The sequence below is a fragment of the Neolamprologus multifasciatus genome, chromosome 3, assembly GCF_963576455.1.
Source record: "Neolamprologus multifasciatus chromosome 3, fNeoMul1.2, whole genome shotgun sequence".
Classification (NCBI taxonomy): Eukaryota; Metazoa; Chordata; class Actinopteri; order Cichliformes; family Cichlidae; genus Neolamprologus; species Neolamprologus multifasciatus.
Window position 1 is genome coordinate 676,193 of NC_140441.1, and position 16,379 is coordinate 692,571.

At 47.3% G+C, this 16,379-nt stretch overlaps 1 protein-coding gene across 2 annotated transcripts; it reads left to right on the plus strand.

Moving 5' to 3' along the window:
* The first annotated feature begins 5,385 nt into the window (after positions 1-5,385).
* Positions 5,386-16,265, plus strand: LOC146520932 (uncharacterized). 2 transcript variants are annotated; one of them, XM_085154345.1, is made up of 7 exons: positions 5,386-5,520; positions 6,271-6,736; positions 12,758-13,234; positions 13,329-13,722; positions 13,864-13,938; positions 14,038-14,112; positions 14,198-16,265. In XM_085154345.1, the coding sequence occupies exons 2-7, from the start codon at positions 6,293-6,295 to the stop codon at positions 15,100-15,102; spliced, it is 2,370 nt and encodes a 789-aa protein (XP_085010471.1). In that variant the 5' UTR covers positions 5,386-5,520; positions 6,271-6,292; the 3' UTR covers positions 15,103-16,265. The 2 variants fall into 2 exon arrangements, with proteins under 2 accessions (XP_085010471.1, XP_085010472.1); XM_085154346.1 differs by having other exon boundaries at positions 5,478-5,780.
* The last annotated feature ends 114 nt before the right edge of the window (positions 16,266-16,379 follow it).

Consider the following 16,379-nt stretch of genomic DNA (forward strand, 5'->3'; position numbering starts at 1 on the left):
TTACCTGCTGCTCTCTGGCAGGTAGCTCCATGCCCTCCTGGGTTTTAAATGCACCTTAGAACACACATACATCAACACTACAATGAGCGGGTGGAGGGAGGTTAGGAGTCTTCTCTCGCCCTCGTTCTCTGCGGTCGGCTGGAGCAGGGGGGCTAGGAGGAGGAGTTGGCCGTCCGACTGGGGTCCGGAATGTGGGGCCTCCCTGCTGCTGCGGAGTCGGGGCGGTCTGCTTCTCCCCACCGCAGGGAAAAGGGTAACACAACCTGGGTCTGGGTGCAGTTCCCCCCTCCAGGGGCAAGGGTACCTAGACCCGGTTCGTAGAGTACGCTTGGGGAGTGTGATTGTGTGTACAGCGTCTCTTTATGTCTGTCTCCACGTTGGTTGAGTGTGGAGTAAGTGCATATGAGAGCATGAGGGTGGGAATGGATGTTTGTATCTGTGTGTGCCTGTATGTCTGTGTCCATATGTCAGGTTGGGTATCAGACGCCACCTCTCTGAGGACAGCTCAGGCCCTCCAAGGTTTGGAGGCCTATCTCCCCCCACCACTTCCCCTGCCGGGGGCGGACTCCCTCAGACATCGGTGCGTTGGTGGTTCTTTGTGTCCGGGGGTGGGCGTCCGGGTACACACCGGCTCACTCCTTGGCGGCTGCTTATCGGGGCCTGGAGCCTGGGGCTCGCTTGGGCCACTTTGGAGGTGGGGTGCCCCCGGCCTCTCGGCCTGGGGCTCGGTCACTCAGGCACAGCTGGCTGCTGGCGGAGCTCACGGGCACGTCACTGCAACCCCCCCTGGCTTCTGCTCCGTGGCTGCTGGGTGACCCCTCATCTGGGACTCTCCTCAGCTCTTTCTGGGACAGTGGCACGGCTGCCCCTCTGTTGGTCTTCCTTGGTCTCTTGTGTTCTGAGGGCCTCTGGATGTCTGGAGTTTTGATCTCCTCCATACCTGCTTCATGCCCTGGAGGACGGGGCAGTGGCCCCCCACACCCTCTAGCAGATCATTACATGAGGGAACCTTTTAAGAAAACAAGCGCGTCCATGCTCACAGGTGTACACACGGGTGATCACACACACAAACTACACCCTTTTTGGCTCCTACCTCAATGCACACTGTGCTGTCGATCTTACGTGCTGCACAATAATGTTTAATATTTAGTATTTACTGTCATATTCCCATATATCATTGTGATGTTGTTTATTGTATTACTCTCGTTTTCTTCTGCTTGTTTTCTTTTTTCTTTCTCAACAGGTGATCCAGGTGATCGATATATGTATTTTTTTTTTTTCCTTTCTGCTTATTCTGTTGGTTTTTGTTTTTTGCCCTTCTCCCCCGTCCCTCTTCTCAACTGTTTTTCTTTCCCTCTTTCTTTCTCCCTTTGCTTTCCCCCAGTCAAGTCTGTCCCGTATTCAGCAAGTGAAAATAAAATAAAGAATAAAAGGTGAATCAAATGGACCATTACGGCAAAGCTGGGATGGTCAATTTGGTAAAGAAAATCCGTTGGGCATCTTTCTTCGCCTTTAGACAATAATTCTGATGGCAAAAGAGCCAAACGGGACAGGCAAGAAAAAAAAAAAAAAAAAAAAAAAAAAAAAGAATTTTGGAACTGAAATTGACCCTGGCTGTATCCCAATTCAGGGTCTGCAGCCTTAAAGTGCGCAGCCTTAACGGTCCACAAGGGGTGTCACTACCCAATCGGTACCGGAAACCCGATCGGTACCCCTCATGCGCAAATCTTACGTCACTTCCTCTCTTTGCCAACATTGCGACATTCAATATATTTGAATGATACGGTTAGCGCCCAGTTAGCTCCTAGCATTTCTCAGCAGCTCATCAGCTCCTTTTCGACTACCGGGACATTTAAACAATGGATAATCCGTATACAAACAAATTCACGCTTTTCTCCTCAACAGAGAGCGTCCCCCGATTGAACAACAGCGCCGTAAAATAAGAAGAATGGCGCCTAATGACAGAGTTAATAATACAGACTTTGTAATATCTCACGTGAAGATTCAGCAGCCAGATTAAGTGTTTACTGACAACTGACAGTGATAGCAGACATCATCATCACTATTCCAACAATCCTCTCCACACAGACAAGCATAAACACACTCGACTATCACTAAATCAAATTTAACACACGTTTGTAATGACGCTAATTCAGTTTACAATAGGGTTCATTTGCTCAGTCAGCAGGTGGCAGTATCCTCTTACACTGGGGAGTAAACTGCCATTAAATGAACAGAAGAAGAAGAAAACCCCTGCACATGCGCGGTACGGATTGGGTAGACCCGATTTGTATGGTCCGACTTTGCACATGCGCAGTAAAGATCGGGGAGTCCTGATCCGTAACTATCTTTTTATTTTTTTGTTTTTGTCTACATTATATTGAAATGTTTCATTATCGGAAACATTTTAAGAGATACTTGTTATTCTTAACATCTTAACAGATACTCTGACCTGTAACTATCGTAAAACGCTTCGACCGGAAGTAGAAGCCTTTCACGCATGTGGGGTACCGATCGGGTTTCCGGTACGGATCGGGTAGCGACAGTGACAAGGGTCGCGTACTCAAAGACCGCTAAGGCCGTAAGTGTGAGGCTTGTGAAATGGAACGGTCTAGCCTCTGTCGTGCTGCCCAGGTTGCCTAGCAACCATGATACTAACAGCTGGAAACGTTTCATACAGCTTTGTTTGACAGAGATGAAGGAGAAAATCTTTTGTTCATTTGTTTGTTTGTTTCTACATGAGCTTTGATCATTCTCTGATTAAGGTCAACTATTGAAAGGCGTATATTTTAAGGTAAAGGCTTTAAAACCAAGTTGGTACAAACGTCACTAATGTCACATAACTTTGCCGACATGTGGCCAACAGGAATGTTTTAATGTTCTTCATTATTAAACATTTGCATATAAATAAGTGACATAATATTCAGTACTTACTTAAAGTTTACTCTTCGGGCGCCCCTCATCCGCCATTTTTTTTAAGGAAAATTATCCACAGCCACCGCCGCGCTATGCATTCTGGGATATGTTGGGCCACGAAGTCTACACCGCCACGTCCTTAAAATTCAGGGAAATGAAGGACGCATTTGAGGGCCGCATTTCGAGCAGCCTTTGAATTGGGACAGCCTTCGTCACGTCGCTGTGACGTAATCGGCCTTAAAATGCGGCCTTTAAGGTTGCAGACCCTGAACTGGGATACAGCCCCTGTGCACGAGAAAATGCTAACTTCCTGGTTTGAGACCGGATGTGGGGTTGTACATTTCCGGTAGCTTTACTTTGCGGTCAATCGCTACTGCAAAGATATTCTCCAACATCATGTCCAAAACTCGAAAAGGGAAAGATGGCGTTAAGTTACAAAGAGAAGGTGGGAACACTCACCACTGTTGTGTCATGAAAAATCTGATGATCAATTTTGACGTTTAAAGAGTTTAGATCGATCAGTTGTTTACATCACTCAACACAAGCAGAACTGCAGCAGAAGACACATCGTCCACATTCAGAAGCACATCTCTGTATAGTGACTGGTCTCATGATTTAAACAGGCAAATGTTCAGCATTCAAACTACAGGTGAACAATAGTCAAACCAGATGTTTCCCCGTTATGTCGAGATCAGCTAGTCAAGTACACACCCACACAGCATGTTAACAAACCGTGAAAAAAGCCACACAAAAAAATGAATGATTGCTGGTAACGGTTTCTATACATTAGTATTTACGAAGAGTATGTTGTGACTTACCTTCAAAATTACAGCGGTCCCTCGCTATAACGCGGTTCACCTTTCACCTCGCTGTTTCGCAGATTTTTAGTGCAAGTTTGCATGCTTATTTTTTTTACGTCACATTGTGTCCTGCGTCCTGATCGCTGCAGACGATCTCCTCCGTCTCTCCTGTACAGAATCGCTGCATCGATGCTAGCAGTGTGACTCTGAAGTGCAGTGCTGTATGTCCACGATGTCCACAAAACGTTTTGCACCGTCAAAAAATAAAATTGGCTACTTGATTTCACCTATCGCTGGTTAGTTTTAGAACATAACACCCGCGATAAACGAGGGACAGCTGAGAAATATAACATTTGAATCCTTTTCTCTTTTGCTCTGAGGCGCGGGGAAAAATATCAAAAAGTCGATGAACATCATTTACAGATATATTGGGTAAATGCCCGAGACATCTATAGAAATGTAAATCGCCGCTTCATTTATTCATTTGCTTAACTTGTTTTGGACCGTAAACAGGGCGTGAATAGGACACCGGAAACAAAGCTCCCCACAGGAGTTTCCGCACCGGAAGTAGCATATGCTAACGTGCACATAGTCAATTGAATAACTGAAACTGAATGGTGAGAAGTGAATCTGAAATTATTCGAGAGCTAAATTTTTAAAGGATAAAATACAGTTTCGAAGCAAATTCATTCTTTTTCAAACTATAAATTTCAATTTCATTTTAGTGATTATCATTTTCAAACCAATAAATTGAATTTCAAATTAGACTAATTCATATTCAGTTTTTAAAAGCTTTTATTCAAGTTACAATTCAAATTCAAATTTAACTTATTCAAATTCAGTTCCTGATGGCACAGATTTCTGCCCATAGAAACAGTCCGCAAACAGAACCGCGTTATAGCGAGGGACCACTGTACAATAATTTCCAGTAGCACTGCTGATATATGAAAAGGTGAGTGTTGAGGTTGTCTTCAAACACGTGCATTGTACTAGAAAAAGGTGTTTGAAGGATTAAAAATGTAAAAAGTAATGACTAGTTTATATTTATGAAAAAACCTTTATGCAGAAAAAGTAGCAAAGAAACAAAAACATAACACATGGACACTTTTGCCACGAACAAGCTGAAGGGATGATGATTTTTTTTTTTTAATAAACCCAGAGTGTTAAAAAAACACTTTTCGTTTTAGCTGTCAAAGTCAATTTAACTGAAATTACGTGTTTCCGGTTAGTGTGGAGGTTCAGAGGCTGCAGTGACCACAGAAAACTGAGCATACGGAAGTGTGCAGCTGATAAATGAGGCTCCACGTCCTTCATGCAGACTGACAACAAGAACAGTGTTTATGAAGATAACAGCGGCAGCTTCAACCACGCCACATTTCATTCAGCATCTCTAATCACAGCCTCAGAGGCCACAGAGTGAAGCAGACAGGTGCATCCAGGTGTATCCACCGATAAAGTTCACATTTATCAGTGTTTACCTTTGTGTTTGTTCGTGTTTATTGCAGCCGCCCTGTTAACCAAGCGTGCGCTCATCATTTTAATGCTGTGGTGCTTCAGTACAGACCAATCATATAACACAGTGTTGCAGGGAGACTCCTCTGTGTTTATCTGACAGAAGAACATAAGCGTCATCCATCACAGACTCGAGGCTGGACCGCCTGACTTTAACAGGAATCTGTAGCCTCAGTCCTCCACACCAGCAGGCGGCGCCAACGCACCGGTCTCACGCCCTTTCACCTCCGACAGCGAAGAAGAAGCGTTGGAGTAAAAGAAGAAGAAAGGAGCGCAGAGCTGGAGTTAGCAGGTGAGGAGTGTCCCGGTTCTGTACTCTCACTTAACGGTTCTGGTCGTGTTTCCGGTTTGGTCCGTTTCCCAGCAGCGCTCGATCCCGGTTCTGGTTAGCTGCAGCTAGCTGCACGTTAGCTCTCCGTGCTAACAGCTGCGTTAGCCTGTGTGCTGCTAGCTGTTAGCATCAGCCTGTCGTAAATAAGCTTCCATTATCGGACAGAGACGCCTGTCAGTCGCACCTGAGCGTGGCGTGACTCCAGCCCGGTCACTGCACAGGTGAGAGCACCTGTCACACCTGCAGGCTGATGACGACCGGCAGGGTCAGTCTGAGAGGCTCTGTTTGTTCTGGTCCAGATCAGGAGGTGGTTCCTCAAGGTGTTTCTGATGTTGGGGTAGATCAGTGTGTCAGCCTCTATAATCCAGATGTTTGTCACATGTGGAGCTGTAGAAGTGTGTGTGTGAGCGGGGAGCTGGTTCTGATTGGTCCAGGTGTTCTCCTCACAGTCATGTTAAATGTGGAGGAGGCCTCATGTTGACTCCACCACAACAGCCCTGCAGGAACCTCTCTGCACCTCTAACCCTGTGAGGAGCGTTCAGTGTCAGAACCCTGCGATGGTTCCTCAGGTCTCTGATCAGCGGCTCAGGTGATCCAGAACACCTGCTGCTCCTCCATGTTTAGAGTAGGAAGCTGAAAACAATACTGAAGTGCAGATGTTTGAAACACGCTTTCTTTCTTTCATTCACTGCTTCTTTGTTTCATCATCAGGGTGTCATCGAGGTCTGTTGCCATGGAGGACCATGCTGACGTTGCCATGGAGAACAAGACAGAGGTCCCGGCCTCCGACGCCCCGTCCTCTCCTGACAAAGAGCAGGCAAAGCCCGCTGCGCGTCAGCCACACCGCCGCACCTTAGGGAGGAGGGGCCAGAGAGCAAAGAGGCGGGGTCATATAGAGAAGAAGCGGGGTCAGAAATCGAAGAGGCGGGGCCAGGAGGACAAGAAGGAGGGCGTGACGGTGAAGAGGACGTGGAGCGGCGGCAAGCGCCGTTGGGACAAGAAGCATTACTGCGTGTTCTGCCGACGGCCACAGGTGAAGATCGCACGCCACCTGCTGAGGAAGCACGCCGACGAACAGGAAGTACTGGCTGCCAGCACCCTGCCGACAGGCTCCAAAGAACGCCACCTGCTGCTGGAGCACCTGCGCTGCCGAGGCAACTATCTACACAACATCGAGGTCAGTGTGTGTGTCAGTTTACCTGTTTCTTTCAGGTGCCTCTAGTTGTTTGTGGGGGCGTCGGTTTACCGACAACTAAAGACTCCTGGCTTATTGAGGAGGAGGGGTTTGTGTCCCAGAGATGTCAGTTAATCAGGAACCTTTTTCAGCTAAGAAATGTCTCCAAACTGCAAACATTGTTTTCTAAATGTGAGTTATTATTCATGCTTTTATGTAGGGATGCAACGAAGTTTTTCAAACCGATACGATACCGATACGGATCTGAGTACTTGCCGATACAGAGTACAAAAACCCATACTTCTACCACACACACACACACACACACACAATGAATTGGAAGACAGGTTTTATTTTATTCTCTGCCGATAAAAAATAAAATCTTAATAAAAATGACCACAAAAAAATTTCAAGTGAAAAATCAGCACTTCTGTTAAATTATTGCAGAGTCTCCACATTGTAATTTAACAAAATATCACTGAACTATTGACACTGTCTCGAGCTTTCAGAATAATAAATAAACACTTCTGTTTGAGAATAAAATAAACTTTTAAATTATTGCAGAGTGTCCATATTGTAAACAAACAAAATAATTATTATAAAATAAATAATAAATAAAATAATAATTGGCCCCCTAGTGGCCAATCTAAAAAACTACAACAGAAATGACAAGCCACCCTCTGATTAATGAAATAAGTTGGTATCGGTTCATGGTATCGGTTAACTTTTACGAGTATGAGTACACACACATTTTACAGTATCGGCCCCGATACCCGATACCAGTATCGGTATCGGTGCATCCCTACTTTTATGTCTTCTCTAAGACACGTAAAAGAGCATTACAATAGGGGTTAAAATCAATTCTGACTTGAATAACGTGATATCGATTCATTAAAATCCTGAATCGATTTTTAAATATAAATGTGTTTTGGCTGAAACGCCAGAATCCATTTATATTTGATCGATATGTTCTGACGGATCAGAACCAGTGAGATGTTTCTCACGAACACGCCATCAGGTGAGAAAGCCGACAGCCCGCTGATTGTGATGCGCTGACGGGTCCGCGCTTTGTGTTTACGTCTTTTTTGTGTTCGATTCTCAAGATGCAGTTTTGTCTCTCTTAACCAAAATTGACTTAAACCTTCAACAAAAGAAGATCCGAACTATGCTTCACATGTGGCTTCACATAAACATGATTTCCCTCTTTGGGGACTTTGGCTGTTTTGCTGCCACCACGATAAAATCACACTTCGTGATTACTATCTACTACCATTAATCTCTCTCAGTGTAGAAGAACAGTTTCCCAACTGGCGACAGTAAAGCCTCATTTCTGCTGTTCAATACTGAAGAAATGTAAACTTCTTAAACTTCTGCAAAATTACAAACCCTTGGCTGTGTCTGTAATCGTCTGTAACTTTGCTCTGCTTCACTTCAGCAGCATCAGGTAATGTTCACATGTTGATTCATGACTTTGTTTCATTTTTGATCCACTGCAGAATATTTTTAACTGCTATAAAATCTCAGGGCAGAAAATCTGCTTCGTGTTTTTCTGTTTTATCCTCAGTTACTTTGACACAAAGACATCTGCTGTGATAAAGTCTCACCAGTGTCAGCTTTCTTTTTATAGATATAAAAATAGTTATGTACTGATGAATAATCAGAATTATAATTCTTCTGACTGTCTGAGGCGAAGTTTGCCTGATTCTAATCGAATCGTGGATCGAATCGATTCAGGACCTCGTGAATCAGAATCAAATTGATTGACGATACCCAGCCCTACATTACACCAGTGTTACACTCATTACTACGGAGCCCCGCAGTGGACATGAGAGAAAAAAAAATTAAGATGGACTTTTGCGAAAAAGTTTTAGCCGGAGGCCACCAGCTTGAAGCCGACTGGGAGGTCGAGGCACGATGTGCCGGGAAAGCGGTGTTCCTCCCGGCTGTAGTAGGTCTCGACCTCCCGTTAGCTTCGAGCTAGTGGTGTCAGATCCCCAAAAACGTCGGAGCACGTTTGCAAATATGTGATGTCTTGTAAACCGAGCAGGTATCTGACGTTTAAACAACTACATTCACGCCTCAAAATATCTTAAAAGTGTATTTTGTGACCCAGAAAGAATAACATTACAACTAAGTAGCTGTTTAGTGTGTTAGCCATTGTTGGAATTCAACTTTTGCGAGATCTCGCAAAAGTCCGTCTTAATTTCTTTTTCTCCCATGTCCCCTGCGGGACTCCGTACATTACACTTCCAGAACATTTTAAAGTCTTAGTTCTGACGTTTACAGCTTTGAGTCACGACGCTCCCGTCTACATTACTGATCTTTTAGAGCCTCACACTCCCTCTCGCAGCCTCAACCTGTTGGTATGTTTAAACCTGAGGGGACAGATCTGAGCGGCGTCCCCCAGGATGTGCAATTCTCTGGATTCCCTGGATTGTATTTATTCTTTTAAACATCATCTTAAGACTAATTTATTTAGACTAGCTGAATATTTGATTGTGCTGTTTTATGTTTTATATTATTCTGAAGCACCATGTGGTTTTTGTCCTGTGAAGAGTGCTGTATAAAGTAAGTAAACCAGGTGGTGGACAGCAGAGGGGGGGGGGGGACCATCAGGCTGAAGGGTCAGGGTTTGTTAGTCTGTGGTACCTCAGAGGCAGCCAACAGGTGCAGGCCAAATGAGGCGTGGCTCTGAAGGTAAACCTCAGGTGTGGGAGCAGTTTGGACAAACCGTGATTCAGGAGGAGAGCAGTGCTCCACCTGCACTGTGTATAGTTTAGGTGGAGTGCTGCTGACTTCAGCTGAGGACATGATCAGACAGTGGAAGGACTTCGACGACCTCCTGAATCCCACTCATCCTCCGTAAAGGAAGCAGAGTCTATATTAATATTGTCAAGGTTTGAAAAGTGCTTGAATTTCAGGTGTGGTGCTTAAAAGAGCTTGAACAGTATTTCATTCAGCATAACTAACTGTCTGACTGCATCATTTTCTCATCACAGAAACAAAATGAGTCTAAAAGTGTAAACGCAACATTGCGTTTACACTTCCTTGTAACCTGCTTCCTTGGACCGCTGCATATTTGTTTCAGTGTGAGACACTCACTGCAGTCACTGCAGTCGTGACAAGGACCAAATCTACCTGAAAAGTAAAAGGATTTGGCTCTTTTCACAATGTCAGAGTTTTAAGGCTCAATATAGTTTTCGAGATTGTTCACGTTGCTCATTTTTAAAAATACTAATTTTTAAAATTATTATTATTTTGCTAGCTATCAAAATCGCAGGATAAATGATTGAAATGCACTGAGTGTAATGCAATAAAGCAACACTATTACAGTGATGTGAGTTACCTCCCTCAAGTGGAAGCTTTAAACGTTACAGCCCGATGCAGGGGCGCATCTACAGGGGCGCATCTACAGGGGAGGATCCACAGGGGCGCATCTACAGGGGAGGATCCACAGGGGCGCATCTACAGGGGAGGATCCACAGGGGCGCATCTACAGGGGAGGATCCACAGGGGAGGATCCACAGGGGAGGATCCACAGGGGCGCATCTACAGGGGCGCATCTACAGGGGCGCATCTACAGGGGCGCATCTACAGGGGCGCATCTACAGGGGCGCATCTACAGGGGAGGATCCACAGGGGCGCATCTACAGGGGAGGATCCACAGGGGCGCATCTACAGGGGAGGATCCACAGGGGCGCATCTACAGGGGAGGATCCACAGGGGCGCATCTACAGGGGAGGATCCACAGGGGCGCATCTACAGGGGCGCATCCACAGGGGAGGATCCACAGGGGCGCATCCACAGGGGCGCATCTACAGGGGAGGATCCACAGGGGCGCATCCACAGGGGCGCATCTACAGGGGAGGATCCACAGGGGCGCATCTACAGGGGAGGATCCACAGGGGAGGATCCACAGGGGCGCATTCACAGGGGCGCATTCACAGGGGCGCATCCACAGGGGCGCATCCACAGGGGCGCATCCACAGGGGCGCATCTACAGGGGCGCATCTACAGGGGCGCATCTACAGGGGCACATCTACAGGGGCGCATCTACAGGGGAGGATCCACAGGGGCGCATCTACAGGGGAGGATCCACAGGGGCGCATCTACAGGGGAGGATCCACAGGGGCGCATCTACAGGGGAGGATCCACAGGGGCGCATCTACAGGGGAGGATCCACAGGGGCGCATCTACAGGGGCGCATCCACAGGGGAGGATCCACAGGGGCGCATCCACAGGGGCGCATCTACAGGGGAGGATCCACAGGGGCGCATCCACAGGGGCGCATCTACAGGGGAGGATCCACAGGGGCGCATCTACAGGGGAGGATCCACAGGGGAGGATCCACAGGGGCGCATTCACAGGGGCGCATCCACAGGGGCGGATCCACAGGGGCGCATCCACAGGGGCGCATCCACAGGGGCGCATCTACAGGGGCGCATCTACAGGGGCGCATCCACAGGGGCGCATCTACAGGGGCGCATCTACAGGGGCGCATCCACAGGGGCGCATCTACAGGGGCGCATCTACAGGGGCGCATCCACAGGGGCGCATCCACAGGGGAGGATCCACAGGGGCGGATCCACAGGGGCGCATCTACAGGGGCGCATCTACAGGGGCGGATCCACAGGGGCGCATCTACAGGGGCGCATCTACAGGGGCGCATCCACAGGGGCGCATCCACAGGGGCGCATCCACAGGGGCGCATCTACAGGGGCGGATCTTCTAGTGGTGGGGGGAAAATGGATACTGTGTAGCATGGTGATATTTTGTTTGCTAATAATGTATGGATACAGGGACAGCAGAAATCGATATTTTGTTACAAAAAGGTTTTTGTGCTCTGACTTCAGAGCATGTTGATCCTTTTTCTGAGCAAGAATCCTGACATTCCTTCACTGTCCAAATGTGTTTAATAAACATGACAGTTTACTTATTTTAATTTAAGACATGTTTTATTTTAATTAAGTTTAAAACTTTTTTATTTAATGTAAAATTATATTTTGTTTTAATTTACTTTCAAATTCTTCAGTTGCTGAAGGGGCTGCATAGTTTTCATAAACTGCATAGTTCAGAATAGCTATAATTGTACCAGATGGTTGATTCAGTTAAGTTGGACTAGACTGTAATACAAACCGTTCAGTTTGTCAACAATCAAACTGAAATGAGAGAAAGACTGAGTGTGAGATTTTGATATTAGAGAAAATGAATATTGATAAAGTTTACCTTTATGTACAGAATATGAATATCGCAAAATATTTTAAAAATTGCAATAATATCGTATCGTGGGACGTATGGTGATTCCCACCTCTAGGATCTACAGGGGTGGCGGCAGCGAGCAAGAGAGAGAGAGACCGGTTTTGAGATGTGGAAGATTTGTGACGCTCAGTGTGGAGTGTATAGTTAGCGTGTTGTGTAGTTGTTGTTGCGTGTCAGTGAGGGCACTAATTAATGTCACAAAGGCAGATTGCAGTGTAAAGACTCTCCACTGTCCACCTGCTGCTGTCGGGCCTGCAGGTTTTTCCCTGTGGTGGCTCCTCTGTCTGCTGGTGGACAAACACATTTCTTTACTGACAATTTACTGACATATCTGTAAATCCAGACACGTGAGACTGAGCTGAAGAGAATGATACCAAACAAGGCAAAAAACATTTGAAGGTGAAATACAAGCTTTCTCTGAAAGGTGCCTCTCCTCTCCCTTGGAGATGGGGCCTCCTGGTGAGGCGTTCATGTCCCATCAGAAGACACAGTGGAGAGATTATGTCTCTAAGCTGGCGTGGGAATGTCTTGGTGTTTCCCAGGGCAAGCTGGAGGACGTAGCGGGAGGGAGGTCTGGGCTTGCCCCCAAGACTCGGCCCCAGATAAGCAAAATGAATCAGTGGATGTATTTATAGCAGGAAATCACATAAACAGTTGCCTCAAGCTTTATATTTTAACTTAAAGATGCTACAATAACACCTGTGTTTACCTGTCTGTTACGGGTGAGGTTTCCTTCATTGACTCCGCCTCCCTGTGTGTCCTCAGGTGATCCGGCAGGGCACTGGTGAGATCGTGCCATGGCGTCAGCCCTCTGAGGATGTGGATGCGAGGAACTACCTGCCATGCCCGTTGTGTCTTGGATTTTTCCTTCGTGCTGACCTGTGGAAGCATCAGGTGTCGTGTCGCAAGAAGCTCGCCATCAACCCGTCCAAAGCCGAGGCGAACGCTGACCCCGCCAACGACGCCACCTCTGGTTCCACAAGTAAGTTGCCCTGTGATGTCACCAGAGAGGACATACCTGAGGATTCCCTTGGTGAGACTGCAGAGACCGGGACCAAACAGCTTATGACCTCTGACCCAAGTGTCGATCAGAACACGACCTCTGACCCCGCTGTGATCCGAGCCAGGAAACGGACCAGGGTGCAGGCAGCGGCGTCGCGGCTCCTGCCGATCTCCAGTGGAGCGTCTGAGAGCTGCAGTGAAATCCTGCATCGCATGAACCAAGATAACGTGTCTTACGAGGTCGGCTCACCTGTCTCCACACCTGTCTGTGCACCTAACACTATCTACACTCTCTGACCTTTCTCTATGGTAACTGGCTCCTCTCTGCCTCCAGGTGAAGTCTGATTGGCTGATCTGTAAGTATGGCAACAAGCTGATGGGGAACCAGGATAGTGGTCAGAGGAGGTACGACTACGTAAGCCAGAAGCTCCGGGAACTTGGCAGGTTGCTCCTGGCCGCTAAATCCCTTGACTCCGGCGTCCAGAGCCTGCAGGACCTGCTGGCCCCAGGTCGCCTCAGCCTGGCGCTGTCTGCGGCCAGGAAGGCAGCGGGAAACAGGTGGAGCCGCCCTCCACTGGCGGTGAAAACAACACTAAAGACAGTCTGTGAGATTGCTATTGGAGAGAGCCTGCAGGACGGAGACTGGGAGGCTGCCGCCAAGACCACCGACTTCTACCACATGCTGGGCCGGGAGTGGGACAACCTGGGGCTGCAGAACCCAGATCCAGGTGAGACCACAGTCCTCCTGCTTAGTTTAGCATCTTCAGTAAGTCCAGTAATGTTTGGGTTAGGAAGAACCAGGATGTGACTGTAGTTTTGGATTTTCAGCTGGAGTTTGTGTTACTGACCCAGTTTTTCTCCTTTTCCAGCTGCTACAGATGGAGGAACTAAACCAAAGAAACGACCTGTCCAGATAAGACTGGACAAGGACCTCAGACAAGAAGGTGAGTCCACACCTCGCCGCAGGTCAGTTCCCGAACTTCTTACTTTATAGAACCAGTATTTGGAGCTGTTTGGCTATCTGTGCCCACCTTTGTTCACAGTTCTGTCAAAGAGCTCTAACAAACCAGTGACCTCTGCGATTCCACCTGAAGCCAGAATGCAGACATCTGTCTCAGGTGAGTCCACCTGGATTCATGTTGCTACTTTGACTTTAGCAGATTAGTCTGATCGTGCAGCGCTCCAATTCTGTTGGTTTTTCAGTCCCCGTGGCTCCCAGGAAGGTCCGACGGCGGCCGTGGTCCTCTGCAGAGAAGGAGGCCATCTGGAGGCAATTGGGAGTCCATGTTCTGGTCCAGTCCGTACCAGGTAAGGAGGTCTGTCAGCGCTGTCTGGACTTAGAACCAGTCCTCAGGGGGCGGCACTGGAAGGACATCAAGAACCAGGTTCACAACCAAATCCAGAGCCAAAAGAAGCAGCAGTTCCACGCTCAGATGGAACTCGAGAAGAACCAGGATCACCAAGACCAGCTCCAGAACCAGAAAAAGCCAGAGCAGCAGCAGTACCAGGCTCCAGTCGATGAACAGGGAAAGGACCACCGTCTGAACCAGAAGAAACCACCATACCAGTCCCAGATGGACCAGCATGATCCGGATATTTCTCGGAATCAGAAGAGATCACAATACCACATCAGCATACACCACCAGGCCCAGGATAGCATCCAGAACCAGAAGAAACAACAGGAGCACACCCAGCTGGATCACCAGGACTATCTACACAACCACAAGAAGCAGCTGTGTACCCCTAGAGTGGACCACCAGGACCACAGCCAGGTCCATAAGAAGCAGCTGTATCAGATGGACCAGCAGGCCCAGCCCCTGCAGACCCTGGACCAGGAAACGTCTCTTCTAACCATCACACCCTACAGACCTGATGGGGCAAATCGAGCTCCTGGACATTTGCTGCTTGAGCGGGAGCACAACATCACAACCTACCCAGTTCTGCACAGACCACCTCACATGGACCAGCTGCTGCCCAGAATAGACTGGGCCGAGGATGCTCCAGCCCCGAACTATCCTATCAGCAGGCCACTGGGCAGGACCCTGCTACAGGATGTGCCCCCAGGAGGACCGCCCTCTGACCCACAGTCGGGACATGTACACTTCTGACCAACCAGGACGAGCGATGAAGGATGATCCTGGTCCAGGTCTAGAGGACTTAATGATAGGTTGGCCCTTCTCAAAGGGTGCATATCAGATTTGCTAGTAAAAAGACCTGCTTTTATGGTAACACGTGTAAACCTTTCTTAGAAGGTCCTTGAATTTCCTGTGTGAAATCAGTATTTGCCTCCTACAGGACTGTATACCCTATACTATATACCCCCCTCCCCGTATGTCCTGGCAGTTCCAATGGGGGTGGTTCTGATATGTCAGTCTAGTCAGGAGATGAACCTGGATCCTGGTTGAGGTGAAACAGTTCAGCTGTGATGTACCGGAGTCATACCGACTACGTGCCGGTGCCTGATCTTATTATTAAAGGCGGGTACCAAAAACCAAAACCAGCACCTTAGTGGTCCAGTGTTGGAGCCTTTGATGTTACCCGTTCTGGGAGGAGCTCCTGCTGACAGATGGTAGCGTCAGTCGTCAGATACGGTCTTCCATAATCGGAATTTACCCCAAATGTATCTTCATATGAACCAGCCCACAGCTCTACATGGTTGGTTCTCTGAAGACACTGAGGCAGAACCAGCTCTGTGTGCAAGAGCTAATGAAGGGTTCAAGGCCCTTTGCCCTCATTCAACCATGAAGGTGTTTAAAGTTAAAGTTGTTTAAAGGGGCACAACCCCTGACAGAGGCCAAACCGATGGTTCTAAACGGTTCCTGCAGGTCCCTGTGAGTCCTGGTCCTGTGGTGGTACCACTGCATCCTCAAAATAACAAGTTGTCACGTCACAGGCTTATTCCAGAAAGGATGACATTCATTTTGACCTCAGTATTCTACACACAGTACTCCAGATTAAAATTCTTAAATATTTATTAAATCATTTAAGAGAAAAATATAAGACATGCACAGGTATTCTCAGCCTTTGTTAAAATATGTTGTTGAAGCACTTTTTGTTGGCAGTTACAGAAGATCAGTGTTGGGCAGGGTTTTAATAGTTTTTATTTAGTTTTGACTGAATTTTATATCAGTTTTAATTAGTTTTTACCAATTGTTTGCTAGTTTAGTTTTTATTTTTTTGAAAATCCTTAGTTTCAGTTTAGTTTTGATTAGTTTCAATTTAGTTTTAGTCGTGTTTGCAATAATTAAGTGTAATCCCAAAAATAAAGTAATCCCAAATTGGACTCTGGCGCTTTCCTCCGACTTTTCCTGACATAATTCTGCGCGTGGACGGAGCAGCAACACAGACGACTCGACTAACGTGCTGCCACCTGCTGGCATAATGA